Below are 20114 nucleotides of genomic sequence, written 5' to 3'. Positions count from 1 at the left end.
CACAACACAAAGGCAATGTGTCACGACACTATTGCACTACCAGTAAATACATTTATTTTTCAAACCACCACCAATCATACAGCCACCGTTCTGCGTATAATCCTTCTCCACTTCTGATGTTTCTGACATGTTTAATGTTTACTGCTCACGTGTAAAGGGAAATGTTTTGTGCTTGCTTAATAACATATTCTTCCTATAGAGCTACACAGCTGACCTACTCCATTCCTGCTTCATTCGGTGAACGATGGCAGGCCACTCACCTTTCAGAAAATACAGCAGTTGCTAGCAGAGAATCGGCCGCGACGTTTGCTTGGAAGCCCAGCGTTTGACAAACGTCTGCGTGGCTCCTCCTCTCTGAAGAGCAGACGCCGCAGCGCATGCATAGGGCGCTAGCCGCGGCGCTCACAGGGATAACTGCGCTTTAATGTGTTAAAAAAGACGCTGAAAGCATAGTTACTATACGTCCTCGTCTGACTGCTAGGTGAACATTTTCGAAATTCTTGATATGGAGACCAATGTGTCCTCGTTCGGGGATTGAGAGGACTCTTAGGCTGACTTCTTTTATGTTCGAACCGTTTCGTTGCGGACCGGTTACCGCTATTATTTTTTCCAGTTCTGCTCCGGTTCGGGTTCATGAAAATTTCGATTCGGGTTCGGTTCCGGCAAAAATAACGGTTCGGGTGCGGTTTTCGGTTCGGGTTCGGTTCGATAGGAGCACCATGCATTTCTCCCTCGTTATTATGACAGCTCGTTAATCCGACTATGACAGAACTTCTGTGGACGGATCGAGTAGAACACGTATATTCTGCCCCCGTTATTATGACCACCGACTGTGTGTTATTGTGACCATCAACAGTGTCGACGGTGCAACTACTGGCAACGCAATTGACACTGTGAAGAACCTGCAAATGCTACAAAATAGACACTCTTGACCGATTTCTATCTGAAATAAATTGTAAATAAACCACTAACTTCTCCACTTTTCGTAATATGCAGTAGATACACACGCGCTGTGTGTGGGCAGAGGAACGATGTTTTCCGGGTGTTTCTCGTTAGTATGACAATTTGCTTTATGACGAAGATCGGTGGGAACGGACTTGGTCATATTAACGAGTTTAGACTGTATATACGCTGAAGACCACAGGCCTCTAGTTTTCTGATGGCAGTGATGGTTAGAATAACTTACCACGTTGCACAGTTGCAAATCTGGATAAGTGGATTCGTTCACGCAAGTCGTTACGGAATGCCCTCAGTGAGAGTGTGCGTGAAGAGATGACCATGTCCACCTCGATCGTGCTAAACCAAAATCAGATGATGCCCTGAAGAATTTGTTATGTTACGAAAATACGCGGAGAGCCATGGTCACACGGTGATGTGTAGCAGTTGAGAAAGATGAGTATTGTCGCACGCTTTCCACGAGCACGTGTCACCAATGAAAAAGAAGAAGAAGAACAGAACGCTGTACCATATGGCCGTACTATAGAAGAAGAGATCCATTCCTGTGTGCTGTCTCATCTGGTATGTGTCCTTCGTTTGGACGTTGGCACTGTGCCAGCGGTAGTTAAGCTACCAATTCGTCAGTTTTTCTAGCGTCTTCGCGGCATCAAATTTGTGGGAAATTACTTCAGAATTCGTGCAGCGAAGGTTATAAGCGACGCCACTGTGGTCCCTGAGGGTTCCTCAAAGTGCGCTGAAATTTCAGAATATGGCGCACCGTATTCAGCGTTCCTCGCGTGTAGTAGGACTACGTGTCTAAGCAACTTTTATAGTGCCCCCCCCCCCCCCAGTTCAAGGTGCTAGTTCAAGTTCAGTGTTGCCTCGGCCCATTTAGTACGCGAAGCCTTGAGATGTGATGATCGACTGATGAACTGAGACTGATCGCGTATGAACGGAAATGTCGTTGACACTAACACCGTTCGCGGTACTACTGATGTCATGAAAACGGAGATTGAGATTTGTCAGCTCGATATCACGTTAGTAATGGACCTTTTACACAACGCTTCTACGCATGCTCTGTGACCCTGACGGCGCCGAAGAGGGTTCCCTAGTATTCAATAAATGGCGTCAAAATGGCGCCGGCTGTGGTTTGGCGCGCGCCAATCGTGTTTCGCTGGACAGCCGCTAGGATACGTTTAGATACAGACGATAGGATACAAAAAAGGTCCGCTTGACCTTTTTCACACTCGCGTCGTATCCTAACGTCGGTTAACAACCGATTGTTAAAATGGTATGTATGTTTTTGTCCAGTTCCTCTCGTAACCATGGCCGTGCCACTGAGACCTGGTAAGCTCACTTGCCTATAGATGTGTATGGATGTGTACGGTACACTCACCAATAATCGGTGCACAATGTGTTCTTTCCAGCCGACGCAGGAATTATTCTTTCTCAAGGTGACGTTATCAACCATTTGCATATCTGTCGCGATGCGTGCTGATATGTATTTTCGATGCAGAATAGAATTGAATGCAAGCAAGCTGGTGAAGATTCTTGCGTTCGTTTTCAGTCGTGTTTTGTTTGTTTGTTCCATTCTTATTGAGATGATCCCTTTTTCTTTTCGCCGCTTGATTCTTGACAATGGGCCTTATGTTTGCAGTTTCAGGCAAAATGAAATGTCATAGTGGACTGTCTAGCAGAACCGAGTATAGCTTCAATCGACTACGCGTAATTCCACATTAATGACCTCTGGACAGTGTAGGTGTGTTCGCTGTTCATAAAACTTGATTGGATTCAAGACGTAAAAACAGCATGAGCAGTACGTTTTAATCGTGGCTTGAGAGCGTCGGATACATCTTACGGATTGCCAGAAAAGCTCGACGTTTGCGACCAATTGGGCTTAAAGGAACATGGAGGACACCTGGAACATATATATTTTGTCGTCGTGACATGAGCATATCGTACCTTTAGGAGCTGTCACGCAAAACATTCCCTTCCAGTGCGCATTTCCCCCCTCCCCCACCTAAAAAAACCGTTTGCATTAATACTTGGAAACCCTTTGGGAACTCCCCTTCACAATGCTACACAACCCTTCGCACGACCCTACACAACGCTAACGCAAGACAGCATTTGCAGGCAAACGAGCCTTTCGGGCTTACTCCGATTCAGCCTGGCGGCGCCGTCTCGCAGTCTCAACCTTCTTTCGCCGCCGCTCGTTCGCACAGCTTTCGTAAAGATGGCGTGTCCACACTGACACGTCTGAACCTGTGGATCACCTCCGCTGCACAGCCGAGTGCCGCCGCGCCGTGCCCTCGTCGCACTCTCCCACGCGCCTTCTCCTTCCCTCTCCACTCACCGCGCATGCGCTCGGCGCCGGGGTTACAGACAGACCACGCCGCGATCCTTGCGTGGCGAGGGCTAAAGCATTAAGAACTTTCAAGAATGCGCGGCAGCGGCGATATTCCGCAGCTACTACTCGCGTGTGGTGACGTCAGGTGCGCGGAGCGCACAGTTTATGGGTTGAGTTTGTCCATTGGGAGGAGCCTATTTTAAGGCGCGTCATTTGAGGTCACAAGACCTGTGGTGTAAAGCCGGTGCGGCCATTTTGGAGCTGAGCTATTTTCTTCCAAAATCTTCCCGGAACGCCGCGATTCGCCAGCCGAATGGGCGGAGCGATGACGTCACAGCGAGATGACGTCAGGCACACTTTCCCCAGAGCGTTAGTCGTGACGTTGCCTACATCTGTGAGGCCGACAACGGCGAGCTCCTTCATTAGCATCACCACCGTCACGGCGAGCCCCCATCTCCGGGCGGCAAAAGACCAAAGAATGTTCACACAAGCCCCCCCTCCTCCATAAACGGCTCTGACTGACCTTCACTGGTGTCTCGGGTAGCGTCTGTTCACAACGCAGTGTAGTGCTGCGTACTTTCGCACGTGGCAGCAACGCAGTAAGAGACGTACCGTACGCATAAACAACGACCATCAAGTGACTGTGGCTGAAAGTGGCTGAGTTCTGGTTGGCTGACAGCAATGCGGAGTCGGAGGCTCCATTTATGAGCAACGGGAAACTGTTATTTAGGCTCTCTTTCAGCGCTCACACTACCACTTTCGATTTTTCTTCTCCAAGAAACGTAAACTACACTCTTAAAACCGAACAATTATGAACCGCATAAGTGTCACAAAAAAGGCGTATACGCCTCCCGTTTTCAACAAATCAGAGCAGATAACGATATCATTCGAAATGATGGTTGGCTAGGAGCGTGCTATGCGGTGAAGTTCATTTCTAAGAGCGTAGTGCGCGAAGTACACTCTTAAAAATGAACTTTGTTGAAAAAAAAAGATTTGTTGAAAACGGGAGGAGGAGCCTATTTTGTGCACAAAATAGACTCCTCCTCCCGTTTTCAACAAATTCAGAGGCGAGAACGCTGTCATTCGGAGTGATGGTTGGCTAGAAGCGTGCTATGTGGTGAAGTTCATTTCTAAGAGTGTAGGTACCGGCATGTCCATGCTGCGAGGCTAGATTTTACATTTCTAAAATCGATTCATCGAACAGTATTTCGTCTACGTCGGGCCGTCTATACACTGTAAAAAAAGAAAAGAGAAAGAAATCCGTAATTTTATACAAAAGTGATTGCTAACTGTGTTGCCGGCATATGTGCCGTTAAGTAGTAATTGAAAAAGAAATGTATATGAAATACGTATATTTAAAAAAAAACAGCTTTCGTGGCATAGTGGTTAGAGTTGCCGCTTTCCACGCTGAGACTAGGAGGTGTCGCAGGATCGAATCCTCGCACCATCTGTGGTCTGTCTGACGTATTCCCTGGGCTTTCCTGCATACTTTCCGGACGAATGTCGGCACCGTTCCCCTTGAAGTCGGCCCAGGACGCATACTAATCCCCCCGTCCCCCACTCCTTTCTGCTATCCTCTCTCCATCTGTCCACATCTCTATACGTCGCTCATAGCCACAGTCGCTTTGCGGTGCTAACATAGAATTTAAAAAAATATATGTTTGGGGTGCACGCTGCACAGCTCAGAGTCATTCACATTAAAGGGTCATTAAACTGCGAAAGCCCAATCCGTAACTGTGCAACGTGCACACCGAACGGATTTTGTGCAGCACAAATGCCGGCACGTATGCCTGGAACAGAGTTAGCAGTCACTTCTAGAGTGAAATTACAGAAATTTTCCTTACAGTTTACCCCATGCATGATGTTTTTGTTAGCTACTTGGTTAGCTATGAATAGAGGTGTGCGCGGATGTAGTTGCATCCGTGGATCCGCACGGATATCCGTGCGACATCTTCGTTCGCGGGTAGAAATATGACGTTTTGAAATCCGCGCGGTTAAATGGGAATGAAACCGCGTGCTTTTCAGGCGCCCACATCCGAAGTTTATCCGCAAATAAATATTAGCCTCCGTCGACGTCCCCTACAGGGGGAGTCATAATATTGAGCAGACGCGGTCGGTCCATATGTGCCATCGCTTGCACACGTGTGCCTTTAACTGCTATGCTTTGCTTATTGGAGTATTTCCTATTTGGATCACTTGCTGCGCCATTAACTGTGGATGACATAACTTCCAGATAAAGTTTGTGTATTGAAAAGTAAAAACGTTACATGAAACAATACAAGTATACGGACAAGTATGTTAAATTTTAAATATGCTAAAATTTTCCCCTACAAATGTCTATCTATGTCTATCTATCTATCAAATGCTCGTCTATGCTCAGTATCGGCGCGGTTGCAAATATGCCTGTTTCAACTAACGAGGTTGCAGTCGCGAATCTCACATGCGCGGATAGTTTGCGGACCCAGATACTCAATCTTATCTGCGTTCACCTCTAAATATGCACTCTTAAAAATGAACTTCACCGCGTAGCACGCTCCTAGCCAACCATCATCTCGAATGACATCGTTATCTTCCCTGATTTGTTGAAAACGGGAGGCGTACGCCTTTTTTGTGACAACTATGAACAGCATAGTGTCACAAAAAAGGCGTACGCATCCAGTCTTCAACAAATCAGCGAAGATAACGATATCATTCAAGATGATGGTTGGCTAGGAGCGTGCTATGTGGTGAAGTTCATTTTTAAGAGTGTGGATAAAAGTACGCGTCAATTATGCGAGTAAATGCGCTACTCACGTAACGCAAAAACCGTGACCTACCGGGCCCGAGTGGTTGATCTCTCCTTTCTTTTCCTTTCGCAGCGAGATGGGTTATTCCATATACATCAAGTAAGAATACACGAAATACCGAATACTGAATGAGTATTAAAGTCTTGATTCCATTAGGTGCGGCTGCCGCCGAAAGCATGCCCCAACAAGGTCGTAAGGCCATCGTACAGAGTTGTACGAAGTGCGAAATTAACTCTTCGTCCTTCTTTCAGGTCCCAGGTTGGTCCAGAGGGTCGGGGTTACAAGTTGCATATAGAAGGGAGTTGCATATTGCGGCAAGAAGCTCCGCTTCAACTGTGCTGTTTGGAAAACTTGTACATAGAACAAATATCTAGAACACGGAACAAACCGACCGCTGTAAGCTAGAACAAGCGATGCTAATTGTCGAGGCGTTCGGTTGCACGTCATCGGTCCTCCCTTCTGTCAAGTGATAGCCCCGTTGCTATGACCCGCTTTGCCCGCGCTTTATCCTATATGAAATCTCTAGGAACTGCAAGGCTATTTCTTCCGTCTTATAGAGCCGCGGTTACATGAACCCGACAGAAACGGGTCGAATTCACTTATCGCACCTTCTCACATCAATCCTCACTAGAAGATTGGTTGACACGGCCTGATGGGATAGGATTTGCTGCGATAAACCAACTCGAACCGATTTTGTCGCGTTCATGTAACAGCGGCTACAGACTCGTACGGCATACAGCCCACCCTCAAACACAACAATGGTACAGGCTGGGACAAAAGTTTATGGAAGACGCGAGCGCCGTACTTTTTTTTCGGTGCGACACTCTAGCGGCCGCTGCACTCTAAGAAAAAAAGGAGTGAAATGGGGAGTAATTGCAGCTTGTAGTCCCCTAGACTGCAATTACTCCCTATTTTAGTCCTCTAACCACGACATTTACTCCCCAGGACTGCAAATTGTCACTGGACTTGACAAATGGTCTTCCGAATGCAACAGTCTACGTAAATATGTGCTCTTGGTCAATTCGATGGCATAAGGCTGTATAACACAGCCAACTTAGCAATTTACCACCCACACAGAGTAAGAAACAGTTCGCGCCTCTTACTTCGCAAATTGTGCCATGTGTATGTAGCAAGATTTTATAGCACTCGATATATCACGGTTGAGGGTTTGATTCAAAGTATTTTCATACATACACAGGAATTACGTACCTGATACTCTTGAACAGAGCGTGAAATATAATCTCCACTCTGTGACATTCATTTACTCCCGCGCACTTACTCACGAAAGGGACTATTTTTTGTGGCATTGCACTTAGTCCCCACAAGGAGCACAATTACTCCTTTTTTTTTTCTTAGAATGTAGAAGCGGGTGAGTTCACTGTGTCAGAGGAGTGGAAGGGTGCGCTGTTAGCGACGCACAGCGGTACCCTCCCTCCTAAGCGCACCCAAGCGACACACACCGGAACTACCACTGCATGACGCTGACAGGGAACCCTTCCACCCCTCCGAAACAGTGAACTTACCAATTTCCGGCAGCCGCTAGGGTGTCGCACCGAAGCAAAAGTACGCCACTCGCGCGTTCCGTAAACTTTTGTCCCAACCTGTACAGCTCTCTCGGGGACGGCCATGTCATTACGTGCTGCTCTGCCGTTGAATGAAGGTTTCGAACCATGTCTCAAGAGGTACATGTTTCAGATCCATGACTATGTTTCTCCTGCTACTGCTGCTCGTCGCCATAACAGCCTGCGTGACGGCCCTGACAATCCTGGTGTTGTACCCTCGGGTCACTAGTAAGTTTTTCTGACCTGAGAGTCTACCAGCACATACGTATTTATTAAAAAATTAGGACAGAAATTGCGGTGCAGATTGCCATTGAAATGCTGGAACATTTATGAGGTCATCGCGGGGATTCTCCGACGACGGAGTAGAGGAGTAGAGCAGAGTATTCTCCTTAGTAGAGGCCTGTGTCTTTATGGCACTGATCATGGCCGTTCTCCCTCCCGCTGCACCATGTTTTTGCGAGGCTCTACACGTTAAGGCTTCCTTATGATCATGGCCGTCTTCCCTGCCCCTGCATCATGTTTTCGTGAGGCTCTGCACGTTAAGAATCCCTTATGATCATGGCCGTTCTCTCTCCCTCTGCACCATGTTTTCGTGAGGCGCTGCACGTTAAGGATCCCTTATGATCATGGCCGTTCTCCCTCCCTCTGCGCCATGTTTTCGTGAAGCTCTACACGTCAGGGATTCCTTATGATCATGGCCGTCCTCCCACCCCCTGCATCATGTTTTCGTGAGGCTCTGCACGTTAAGGGTTCCTTATGATCATGCCCGTTCTCCCTCAAGCTACACCATGTTTTCGCGAGGCTCTATACGTTAAGATTCACTTATGATCATGGCCGTTCTCCCTCCCGCTGCATCGTGTTTTCGTGAAGCTCTACACGTCAGGGATTCCTTATGATCATGGCCGTCCTCCCTCCCTCTGCACCATGTTTTCGCGAGGATATATACGTTAAGGTTCACTTATGATCATGGCCGTTCTCCCTCCCGCTGCATTGTGTTTTCGTGAGGCTCTACACGTTAAGGATTCCTTATGATCATGGCCGTTCTCCCTCCCTCTGCACCATGTTTTCGTGAAGTTCTGCACGTTAAGGGTTCCTTATGATCATGGCCGTTCTCCCTGCCGCTGCACCATGTTTTCGCGAGGCTCTACACGTTAAGGATTCCTTATGATCATGGCCGTCTTCCCTGCCCCTGCATCATGTTTTCGTGAGGCTCTGCACGTTTAGAATCCCTTATGATCATGGCCGTTCTCTCTCCCTCTGCACCATGTTTTCGTGAGGCGCTGCACGTTAAGGATCCCTTATGATCATGGCCGTTCTCCCTCCCTCTGCACCATGTTTTCGTGAGGCTCTGCACGTTAAGAATTCCTTATGATCGCGGCAGTTCTCCCTCCCGCTGCATCATCTACGACGATGGAATGCCATCATCGTAGCCACTAGGTTACGAGAGCTGGTCTTCTCTCAAGACAGTTTTATAATCGTGCTTGAACACGTAATCTCCAAACAGCAGCCAATCAGTGCAGGACTAACGCTGAGACACACCTGTCCTCAAAAAAGCTAGAAGGGTTAGCTCATAAACGCTATCGCATTTAAAAGTACTTTTCAGTGTGGTCTCAATTGCTATCGGTCTTAAGCGTTTGAAAGGAGTGAGCTTTTCGCGTTGCTTGATACAGTTGCCCTTGAAAACAACGGAAATCATGCAGCATGTGCACTCTAAAAACAGAACTTCACCGCATAGCACGCTGTGCGCCAACCATTGGCACGTATGATAGGGTATCGCTTCTGATTCGATGAGAGAGAGAGAGAGGCGTACGACTTTTTGTGCCAATTACCATGTATCGAAATTGCCACGAAAAGGCTCACGCCTCTCTCTTTCATCGAATCAGAAGCGATACCCCCATCATTCGTGGCAATGGTTGGCGCACAGCGTGCTATGCGGTGAAGCTCTGTTTTTAGAGTGTACACGAAGGCATAGGTCGGTGAATTCACTCCTGATTGCCATCACGGACACTATATTCACCGTCACATCACGGCGAGCGATGTGATGTTGAGTGAAGGGCATGCAATACGACATGACGTTGAAGTTGATGTTGAATGAATGCCTATGATGGCATCTGGTGCTGACGACCGACCGACCACGGGGCGCTCTAAAAACAGAACTTCACCACATAGCACGCGCTTAGCCAATCACCATCCCGAATGACATCGTGCTGACCCATGATTGGTTAAAAACGGGAGGCGCACGCGTTTTTGGAACACTTAAATCCAGTTCAAAAAAAAGAAAGAAAAGGCGTACGCCCTTGCCGCCGTTTTAACTAATCGGTAGTGATAAAGGTATCATTATCTGCAATGGTTGGCCTTCGCTTTGCTATGTGATGACTGATGAAGTTCTGTTTTTAGAGTGTGCGTTATGATAAATCTCTAGAATAGTGCCGACCAGTGTTATAGGTAGCTGGTAGCTGATATAGGTTGCTGGCTTACATGCGTTCTCGAAACGCGCAACTCCGAACCGAGTCTAAAACTGAGAGCATCTTCCTCGTGCAATTTCCTAACGTTTTCACCTGACTCAGTTCCATGAAACATGACGAAACGTTATTTTTCTTCTGCTCCCCGCCCAATGGTTCATGTGGTAGAATAGATCTCTAGCGTGTAAAAAAGTAAATATGATGTGGTTCAGAGACTACGTTTAATTGATAACATTCACCATATGGTACAGCTACAGGTAAGGATGACACTGAAGCCAAAGATGGAAGTCCTCCGCGACCCGAGACAAGTACGTATCACACAGTGATACATTGTTCGTTTGTTTACAGGCTTCTGAGCAGGTGAATGAGACCTACACAGTCGCATGTTGTTGCTGCAGGTCGCACAAGCCGCACGCGGACTACCAGAAAGTCATCTACTACCATGACGACAACGACCACATGTGAGTTCATCAAGTACGAGTCGCGGTACCAAGAATCAATGGGGCTGAGACGGTGACATGAGCGGCTCTTGTTGACATACTTGAAGTATGCCAAGTGATCCAAATTTGTGCATATTGCTATTGGCTTCACAATCCTCATCGCGTAGAAAATAAGAAGTAATCCTACACTTGAAGCTCCGGGACATCCATTAGGTGCTTTCTTCAAGGAGACGTACATACATGCACGTATCTTCATAAACGTTACACATTCTGAAAGATTGCGCCACAGTGATTAGGGCGCGCTTGCTCGAACGCTGAAGAAATTCCTCAGTAGTGTCCTCATTTGAGTTGTGCTTCGGACACCCGTCATAGTCCACAGCGCTGATCGTATGTAGAGCACTGCTGAAATCATTGAGGAACTGTCCGGCAGCTCCGGCTAGTATTCCGACCCTGATTCATCCGCAAAGAAGGCTGCTTGTTGTATCCTAGGATGCAATCCCGAGTACGCTATGTTTTGGGCTCCGCCGCTACAATGATCATCTTGCTACTAGTGCAGTACACTTCCTTCATCTTGTACGCTTACTTTTGGAACGCAGCGTTGCCTCGACAAATGCTTTTCTGCGTGGTGGACACTCCGATGAAGCAGCCGTTGCCAGATGGCTTGTGCACAGTTGCAGTGCTCTCCATCACGCATGGCAGCTTCTTCGCGATCGGTACTAATGACCTATTGGTCAAATGGGGAGGACATGCAATGGACGCCGCGGTTACTGTGTATGGCGTCGACATCCGAACAGAGTAAGCAGAACTCCGAACTAGTACACTTCACATTTCGAGGGGTCACTTTTACTGTGCACGATTTAAAAAGAGCAGTCTTGTGGTCGAAAAAGCTGGCGTTTCCTTCAACTGGAAAGCCTATAGTGTATCGTACTGGCTTGTAACGGTAACGTGTAGCATCTGGCCTTAATAACAACGCTGTTCTTTTCAACTTCACATTGTTTACACCGGCGTGTTCTTCAGCAGTCAGGAGATAATTTAAAATTAATTTCGAAGCGGAACTTTTTTTACTACCTAGCGCATTGTTTGGCTTTCCTTCTGGGCAGTTGACACCTCGTTCACATTTTATGTGCCATAGAATATTCGTCTTGCCTTCTGTCAGCAATCTGTTCCCACGCCTGCGGCGGGTGGAATTGATCTTCATAGAGTAGACGCTTCTTTTGCTCTTAGGGCCCTGGCAACTGCCAAGCAGCGTCTTTTGGCTGACCCAATCCCCTTCGAAATCGTGTGGTCATATAACATTCACAGTTTTGGTGTTCTGGACACTGAGCTCACGCCCACCACGCAATATGAAGCGATTTCTGAGGTCATCGACGTTGTGAAGGCAAGTTGCATGCGTTCCACATTGAATTCAACCATAACAGTAGATGTCATTTTACGCGCGGTAACACACGCTTAGAACAGAGCCTGGTGGTGGGCAGCGTCTCGACTGTAGCCGAGATGACGTGATATCACGTGAGAGGAGTTGGCTCTACGCTGTGCAATTGCTACGACAACTGACGTGATTTACGAACATGAATTCTTTGCGATTTGTAGTCCCAGTGCGCCACTCCGCTTGCATAGAGATTAAGCATAGTCTGTCGTCAAATCTAGACCACCAACGCTTTGCCGTGTGACTAACCTTTCTGGGCAATATAAGGCTTCCGTCCACCCCTGTAAGGTTCATCATTACTGGATTAATGCGGGCAATGGAACAACACTCCAACCATCGTCATCAAACTAGAGTTGTTGCACGGCTCGCGTCGAGGTTGACTTGAACACCGCTCCAGTGTGCGGAGCCTGAAGGAGAGGGCCACACTCGCAGCACCCGGAGAGAAAACAACGCCTTCATAAGGAAGGTCATCTCTCAAACTGGCCAAAACACGCTCAAGCGTTATTTCTACTAAGCACCACCAGGGTGCGCAGGCGTTCAATTAAGTTATCTCTGATGCGAACTGTACATAGAGATTAATTCGTTTCATGCATTGTGGGGAGGAGTCGTACTCTGGGCAAGGCAAACGCTGGTGGTGATTTGCTTGTAGTGATCATGGTCATGATGGCATCGATGTCCGATACAAACGTACGCTGCGCAATTGGAAACGCGACATCTATACTCTGGTCAGCGAACCACTAAAAGTTCTATCTATTTCAGATCATTCAGGGTCTACAGAGTAGTTTTCGTGATGCCAATAAAGGATTCAGTTTTATAGGCGTCGCTCCTCGTTATAAGGGCAATAAGGCTGCAAATCTGAAACAACACATTGACAGACTCATTCGGTGAGAATCTGTATGTGAGAGGGGTCTGTTCCCTCGGAGTAATCGTAATCCCGATATCATTTGACAGGGAGCTGAAACCACATGTAGTACTATTCCGGACGACAGACATACGAAATATGAGTATTTCGGGCCAGTACAGGATACTTGGACCGTCGCCGTGGTACGATCCTGATGCCGTGGAGCAGCCAACCTTTGTGAGTACTTCTGTCTACGAGCAATTTGCCATCAAATGAACGCTTTAATTTCCACCACAGGTAGACTCGTTGGAATTGAAGCAATCTGTGACGCTTCCACAAGACACCAAAGTGCTTCTGTCCTTATCGGTAGCGGCTTTCCGGCTGAATTGTACCTATCCTTTTACCTTCAGCGACGTCGGAGACCAAATGACTTGCTGCGTCGACAAGATTCCCGTTCGAAACTTCGTAAGCTTGAATAGGAAAAAAAAAATAAAATAAAATAATAATAATAATAAACTGAACGGAGAGCAAGCTGGCGGTAACGGCCGCCAGGCGGAAGGAAAGCGTGCATGGCGCCCAGCAGCCGCTACCGCCAGCAGTTTCAATAAAAATTGGGGGTTTACATCGCGAGACAACTGAGATCATGAGCAATCGCCACAGCGGTCGATCTGTGGATTGCTTTTGCCCACCTGCAGTTTCCGTGGCTCTCAAGGTAGCAACGACGCTGTCAACGTGCTGCAGTCTGCGTGGGTGGTCAGAAGAAAAAAAAAGAGCGTGACGCTCTCTCCGTTGACCACCTGATTGGACAAATTTGCGCGACATTCCGCTAAAAATCTGGCATTGCGCCCTCCAGGCAAAGCGGAACGCGTTACCACCCGTTGTTGCTGCATGTGGGTACGCAGCATTTCACCTACTGCGGAATGTTACGTTACGTTAATTGAAGGGATGCCTAAATTAGGAAGGAAACGTACCAAACGTCCAAACGTACACCAATAACTGACCTAGGTCGAAGAGCCCAAATCCATATGTAGCTGTCCGCAAGCTGTGCAACTACACACGTAATGCAGTGCTTCCAGTGGAAAGTGAAAAAATTCTGGAGACTTATGGCTGCCTGCATGCGGCCCCCTGTTGCTTCGTGCAGTGTAAGGCGCTATATTCAATGTTTAACAAATCAGGCAGCCTGAAGCAGGCAGTTGACGTATCGCACAGCGAGGTGGTCTCCTGGTTGTCAAGCCTTGAAAGTGGCAGTGTTCACCGGGTGATAGCTGGACATTCCGAAAGGATGTCGGTATGAAGCGAAATTCAATGCCTTATTTTTCACATCAGAAATTCTGTTGAGAGAGACTGCAAATTAGAGCCCTGCATGGGCTCGACCTGGCACGCGGGCCGTGCGTGGTGTTTCCAAGAGCCAGGCTCGACCGGGTCACCCAGCTAATTCCATGCATGGCGTGCATGGTATGTCATCACCTGCCTGCGTCATTCCTGTGTAGGGTTCGGAATCCCGAGCCGTTTTTACAATCCCGGGATTTCGGGACTTCGAAATGTGTATCCCGGGACGGGATCGGGATTTTTTCGCAGCTATACCCAGGATGTCGTATAGGACTGTATTCACTTGCACATCCATGATATCACAAATTGCGATATATAGTTCGCGTCCTCTGTCATCCCCACGGAACATTCTAGCGAGAAAAAAAAGGCGCAAGCAAAAAAGGACTGCTCACGGGGCAAAACCTGCGTATTACATTGAGCATTCGCACCGTGCCGGAATGTTAACTGAAATGCGGTAATGAAATGCGTCTCTTCTTGTCGTCTGCTACGGAATAACTTCTGGCTGCGCCCCGGGATATTTGCCGCAGTTAGTAGTGCACGAGAAGATACATACTTATGACGTACAGCCAGTGATTTCCCCAGAAATTCATTGCTGGGGGGGGGGGGGGGGGGTATGCTTGGTGAAGGTTCCACTTACGGAATTTTTCTTAGACACGGAAAGAATCTTAGCACAATGGTGACATATCTGTACAGCTTTCACGTTTTAGTTGTACATGTTATTACGTTAGAACACAGTACATTAGAATGCAGATTCATTATGAACGGCATTTCAACATTATGATGCATAATCACACGACCGACAAAAGACTAGCACCTTGTCTCACGAAGCTCAATGAATACCTAGCAACCAACGGTGAAAACCTTAGACGCAAGAAGCAGAATATCTTACTTGAGTTGGGCGCAAATGATTCTTCATGATCCACATTGAGTTTGCGTGCCCGCACGCATTGTTGCTCATATACAGTCGTGTCTCGTTAATATGGACACTTTCGTTCCTCGCTAAAATTGTCCATAAAGTGAATCGTCCATAATAACAAATCGTCCAATATTTAATATCATTTATTACGAAAAAAACTCAGTAATCAGTGCTTGCTTGTACACATACCTCCTGGAGCTCAAAGTTGACAGAATTTCAGCAATTTTGATTGCTTGAGATCTGTCCCCCTTATCTTCGAAGAACTGGAGCGCCGTTTGGAAACCTGCTCGAGCCATGTGATCTGTCCTCGATGATGAACTCGGGAGAAGCTGAAGTCACATAAAGTTCCCTTGCTCTTTATAACAGCTATGACGTCATGATACCCATTCCAGAAGCATCCCCTGCACTACTGCTAGCCTCCCTTTGACCTTTAGGTGTCTTCAGTGACACATGAGGAAATTTCAAATAAGGGCGCGTCATCCTCTTGTGTTCTCGTAAAGGTTGCTGCCGTGGAAGGGTGGCACAATAACCCCCAGAATTCTTGAGTGACAAAAGAAAGAAGAAATTTGGAAAAAGGCCTGGTCATCCGATTCTCCTATAGGGGTCGTCGTCCTGAGAACATGTCCATAATAATGAGGCAAAAATACATAGGCTCCTATGGAATTAGTACCAGTTTGTGCTGTCCATTGCCGGAAAAGCGGGTTTCCATATTACCGAGACACAAATACATGGCAAAAGTTTCGTTCCGGGGAAAAACTGTCCATAATTCGCGTCGTCTATATTAACGGGGGTCATATTGACGAGGCGCGACTGTTATGCGCCCAATATATGCATTGAACAGTCACTTTCAAATGATTTTGGGCAAATGTATGGTACGATCACTGACTGGTACGTATGGCATGACTGTGGTCCTACAGCCCAAGTTTGACAGTACAGGATGTAATTCGTTGCGCCGAGCTGGGTGGGGTCACCTGAGAAAATTCAGGGGGGGGGGTTGCAAAAATGCAGGGAGGGTGCACACCCCTATTTCCCACAGAGGTCCCCCCCCCCCAGTCCTCTGACGGGGGGTGTAGGGAGATCTCTGCGTACAGCAATTCTACTCATGCAGCCGCTAAAATCAATGACTTATTTCGCATCATCCGCTGGGGTATTCTGCGGAACGTCACTTGTGTGGATACATGGAGTAATGCGGTTCGCTCGTCTGTCCTTTTATTCATCCACAGTGATTGTTGTGTTCTAGTCTGCAGCAGCAGAGTCTACAGGGTGTCCCAGAAAACGTGTCATTGAATTATAATAAAAAAAAACTACACCACCTAGAGTTATGCGGCCAACGGCATTTTTTCTTACTAGGTTTTTGCCACCTCCTCATGTGAATGTCGTGCGACATAAGTTTAATTATGTAAATTTTTGCGAGCTTAAGCCGGAAATTTGCCTAGTAAAGGTCACTTTTTTACCCCACCAATGTGAAGAGCGTGTCTAATTTACTCAAACTAATGATAATTGACAGGGATATTCGGGAGCTATCCCATCGGAAAAAATAGCCGAACATCATGCTCTACGGAGGTCGCACAGAATAGCGCACGACGAATTTTTCAGTGCAATCTTTGTCAGTCCGACGAAAGGAGGTTGGAAACCCAGCCCTCCCCGACGTCGCAGAAAGAGATAAAACAGGCATGGCTTATCACGTCCGACTTTCGCTGAGATAATGCTTTCCCTCACCCAATTTTAGGAAATGTTACTTTCTCTACTATCACTCTGTGGGCTGGCTTCGGAACTTCCTTTCGTCGCACTGAGAGCGATTGCGCTCAAAAAGTCATCGCGAGTTATGGTCCGGTGCTCCGAAAATCATGATATTCGGCTATTTTTTTCAGATGGGATAGCTCCTGAATATCACTATCAATTACCATGAATTTGAGTGAATTCGGCACGCTCTTCATATTGGTGGGGTAAAAAAGTGACCTTCCCTTGGCAAACTTCCGAGTTGAGTTCGCAAATATTTGCATAATTAAACTTGGGGTACATGACATTAACTTTACAAGGTGGCAAAAAACCTATTAAGAACAAATGCCGTTGACCGCATGATTCTAGGTGGCGTAGTTTTTCAATTATAATTCAATGACACGTTTTCTGGGACACCCTGTATAATTTTCTGAAAAGGCTGTCTCCATTTGCTCTTTTTACTTTCAAATGTGTGTATAACTATATTGACGTTTCAAATATACGTATTCGTGAGGATCAAAAGATCAAAAAGAGAGATTCTGCAGAGAGAGAGAGAGATTCTACAATGTTTCTTGTTGTATAGGATTGGAAGACTCTTTCTGATTTCATAGGAGTTTTAGGCTACTTCAGGGCTGTTCTCCGCTTTGGCTTGTGTAGTTCACACGAGTCAGCAGCTAACGTCGTCGCAATGTGCCGTCGACGACAAGGTTGGTTCGGTTTCGAATTGCAAATGATATTTTTCTGGAAAGGGACGCCTGAAACAAAAAGTCGATTGGACACAGTTCTTTCCCTTTCACTCCTACCACCGAATATTTCTTGTAAAAAAAGCCGAAATTTATAATCTCGAAATCCCGGGATTTGGCCTTGAGAAATTCCGGATTTTCGGGACATGAAATTATGCTGAAATTCTGGGATTTCGGGATCCCGGGCTCCGAACCCTATTCCTGTGCATATATGCAAAAACAAGCAAGGGACACTGCATTATACGTATGATACGACACTCTATAACATTCTCCAAACCACTGTACATTGCTCCTGACTCCTCACATATTTCAAAAACAGTTCGCAAAGCTTGGTGAGAGGGGTAAGGATCGGAGGAGCTAGTCGACAGCAGCTTTGCAAAAACTGTGAACGATAACGCGCTTGCCCGCGAGCGTTATGGATTTAATTTGGTCTCGTGCTGTTGTTAAACCTAAAGATGTTGTATCTTTGTGGCCATGTCTTCTCTTCAATTTACTTAAGCGCTAGAAACGCGTACGACACGGCTGGAAATACTAGGCCGGGCTCTATTCGCTGTGTCACCGGGACGGGCTCTATTCACTGGGCCACCGGACCGTGCCGGGCCCCATAAAAACGTAAAGGACCGGGCCCGGGTCGGCCCAGGCCATTCTTCGATGCGCCCTGGCCGGGTCGGGTCCGGAAAAGTCGGCCCGTGCAGGGCTGTTCTGCGAATTGACGAGGAATGTTATTCCTTGTCGAAGCCTACACTCTCTCCGTGGCTAACTTTATGTAGCCTATTGTGCTGCTGCATGTTTTGCAGGCATGTCAAGATGGCGCCGACTACTACTACTACCGCCATGGCGAGCACGATTACCAGAGGGCACACGAAAGGCACCTGTACGGTGGCTCCATGGGTCTCAAAGATTCCAATGTTATGGTCATATACGATTCCAACAAAACAATGTCAAGAAAGGTACGTTGCCTTCCTGTGGAACCCTCAAGGCCAATGCCTGTGCCTATAGTAGTGCATTCACAGAGTTTTGTATTGTTCTGTGCACTTGCTAAGAAGTAATTATGTAAGTAGGCGTAACTTTCTTGTGAGGTATGTGGGAATAGGCAATCCCATGTCAGAACGCATCCTGGGCCCGGTTGCACGGACGTTGAAGAAATTATTCGGTAGTGCCCTTCGGCGTCCTACGTTGCTCTTTCGTAGAGAGAGGACAACACTGGGGGATTTCGTTAACGTTCGTGCAAGCGGGCCCCATGCAGACTGTAGATCATCCAAGTCCATCGCAGCACCCCCATAACATTTCAATGTGATTGTAAACGCTTGTTCATGCTATGGCATAGTACATTTGATATTCTAAGAGCCTCACGCTGCGTCTGGAAGGCCTCGCCGCGACAGCTTGCACAACAGTGCGTTTACATCCCAGCCATTCGTTACATGCATGTCTTCGACAATTTGAATTACGGCGCATTAAATATGCGTTTGCACTTTTAGTTTTCCATAGACGCGACCTGACGCTCGATCACGAAGGGAATCGTAGCGTGAAAACTCACACCATTGTGAGCCATAATGGTACTCGGTTTCTTTTCAGATCTGTAACACTTCGCTTTCTTTCCAATACACCGGCGGATGGGCCGCGTTTGATGTGAACGTCATACAGGACCCAACATGGAACGTAAACTGTGGATCCAAAGTACCTTACCAAGGACTGAATCCACTGCGCAAAATTAAAGAATACATGGGCAGAGAAGGACACTGGACAGACTGCGACGCCAACACTCTGAGCGACACAAATCTATGATGTAAAGCTCATATACGGAAACTGAGTAGCTTACCACAATGAAATTAAACCGAACCAGTGTTGTAACTCTAAAGTAACACAATGTTGTCCACTGTACACATTTACGTGGTACAGATGTGGCACATGCAAGGACAACAGAGTAGCAATTAAACCAGCTTTGGCTAGGCTGACCTCTCTTAACCCATAAAAAAAGGACGAAATTACCACAATAGTAACAAGACTGGGGAAAGCCCTGAAAATTTTCCTTTTTAGCTGCGGCGGATTGTGCAAAACATACCTGCGCTCTTGTACGAGGAACACGATCGTAGCAGTCCTTGATGTGCACGACAGAGCCCGTATAACTGACTCGCGGGCTGCGTTGTTGCTAGACAACATCTAGAGTTCTGGAAGAAAAGGAATATCCGCAGTTAGTCAACAGACATATGTGACGATCCGGGCGGGATGAAATCAGTTTCGCCAGCTTCTTCCAATTTACGAACGGATCAAAGAGGCAGCACGCCCGTTACTTTTGAACGGTCGCAAGAGCTCGTGTTTCCCCGCAGTTGAGAGCCATAAAACTTTATTTGACATGTCCGCAGTGTCGACCTCTCCGTGCGAGGGGTAACCTCTGCTCCCCTTCGACAGTTTTGTTTTCCCCCAAGGGGCGAACTGGTAACCCAAGCCGTGGCAATTAGCAGAATGCAGTGGCGGGAGCACATGTTTTTTGATTGGCTTGGCGGACGTGACTCGACCTGGATGCGACATGACGCAAGAGGGGTTATATAAATCCTGGATGACGTCGAGGAGAGTCATAGCGAGGAAGACAGTCGGCCAGTCCGTCAG

At 47.2% G+C, this 20114-nt stretch overlaps 1 protein-coding gene across 2 annotated transcripts; it reads left to right on the top strand.

Moving 5' to 3' along the window:
* Window positions 1–1431: 1431 nt before the first annotated feature.
* Window positions 1432–19368, top strand: LOC135388220 (uncharacterized). Of its 2 annotated transcripts, XM_064617624.1 has the most exons (13): window positions 1432–1518; window positions 2248–2283; window positions 2364–2390; window positions 7765–7859; window positions 10345–10401; window positions 10492–10554; window positions 11130–11328; window positions 11758–11911; window positions 12719–12843; window positions 12911–13037; window positions 13098–13265; window positions 18305–18457; window positions 19083–19368. In XM_064617624.1, the coding sequence occupies exons 4-13, from the start codon at window positions 7769–7771 to the stop codon at window positions 19290–19292; spliced, it is 1347 nt and encodes a 448-aa protein (XP_064473694.1). In that variant the 5' UTR covers window positions 1432–1518; window positions 2248–2283; window positions 2364–2390; window positions 7765–7768; the 3' UTR covers window positions 19293–19368. The 2 variants fall into 2 exon arrangements, with proteins under 2 accessions (XP_064473694.1, XP_064473695.1); XM_064617625.1 differs by lacking the exons at window positions 1432–1518; window positions 2248–2283; window positions 2364–2390; window positions 10345–10401 and having other exon boundaries at window positions 7776–7859; window positions 10442–10554.
* Window positions 19369–20114: the final 746 nt, after the last annotated feature.

This window comes from Ornithodoros turicata, chromosome 3 (assembly GCF_037126465.1).
Source record: "Ornithodoros turicata isolate Travis chromosome 3, ASM3712646v1, whole genome shotgun sequence".
Classification (NCBI taxonomy): Eukaryota; Metazoa; Arthropoda; class Arachnida; order Ixodida; family Argasidae; genus Ornithodoros; species Ornithodoros turicata.
This window is presented reverse-complemented; position numbering and strand designations above follow the sequence as displayed.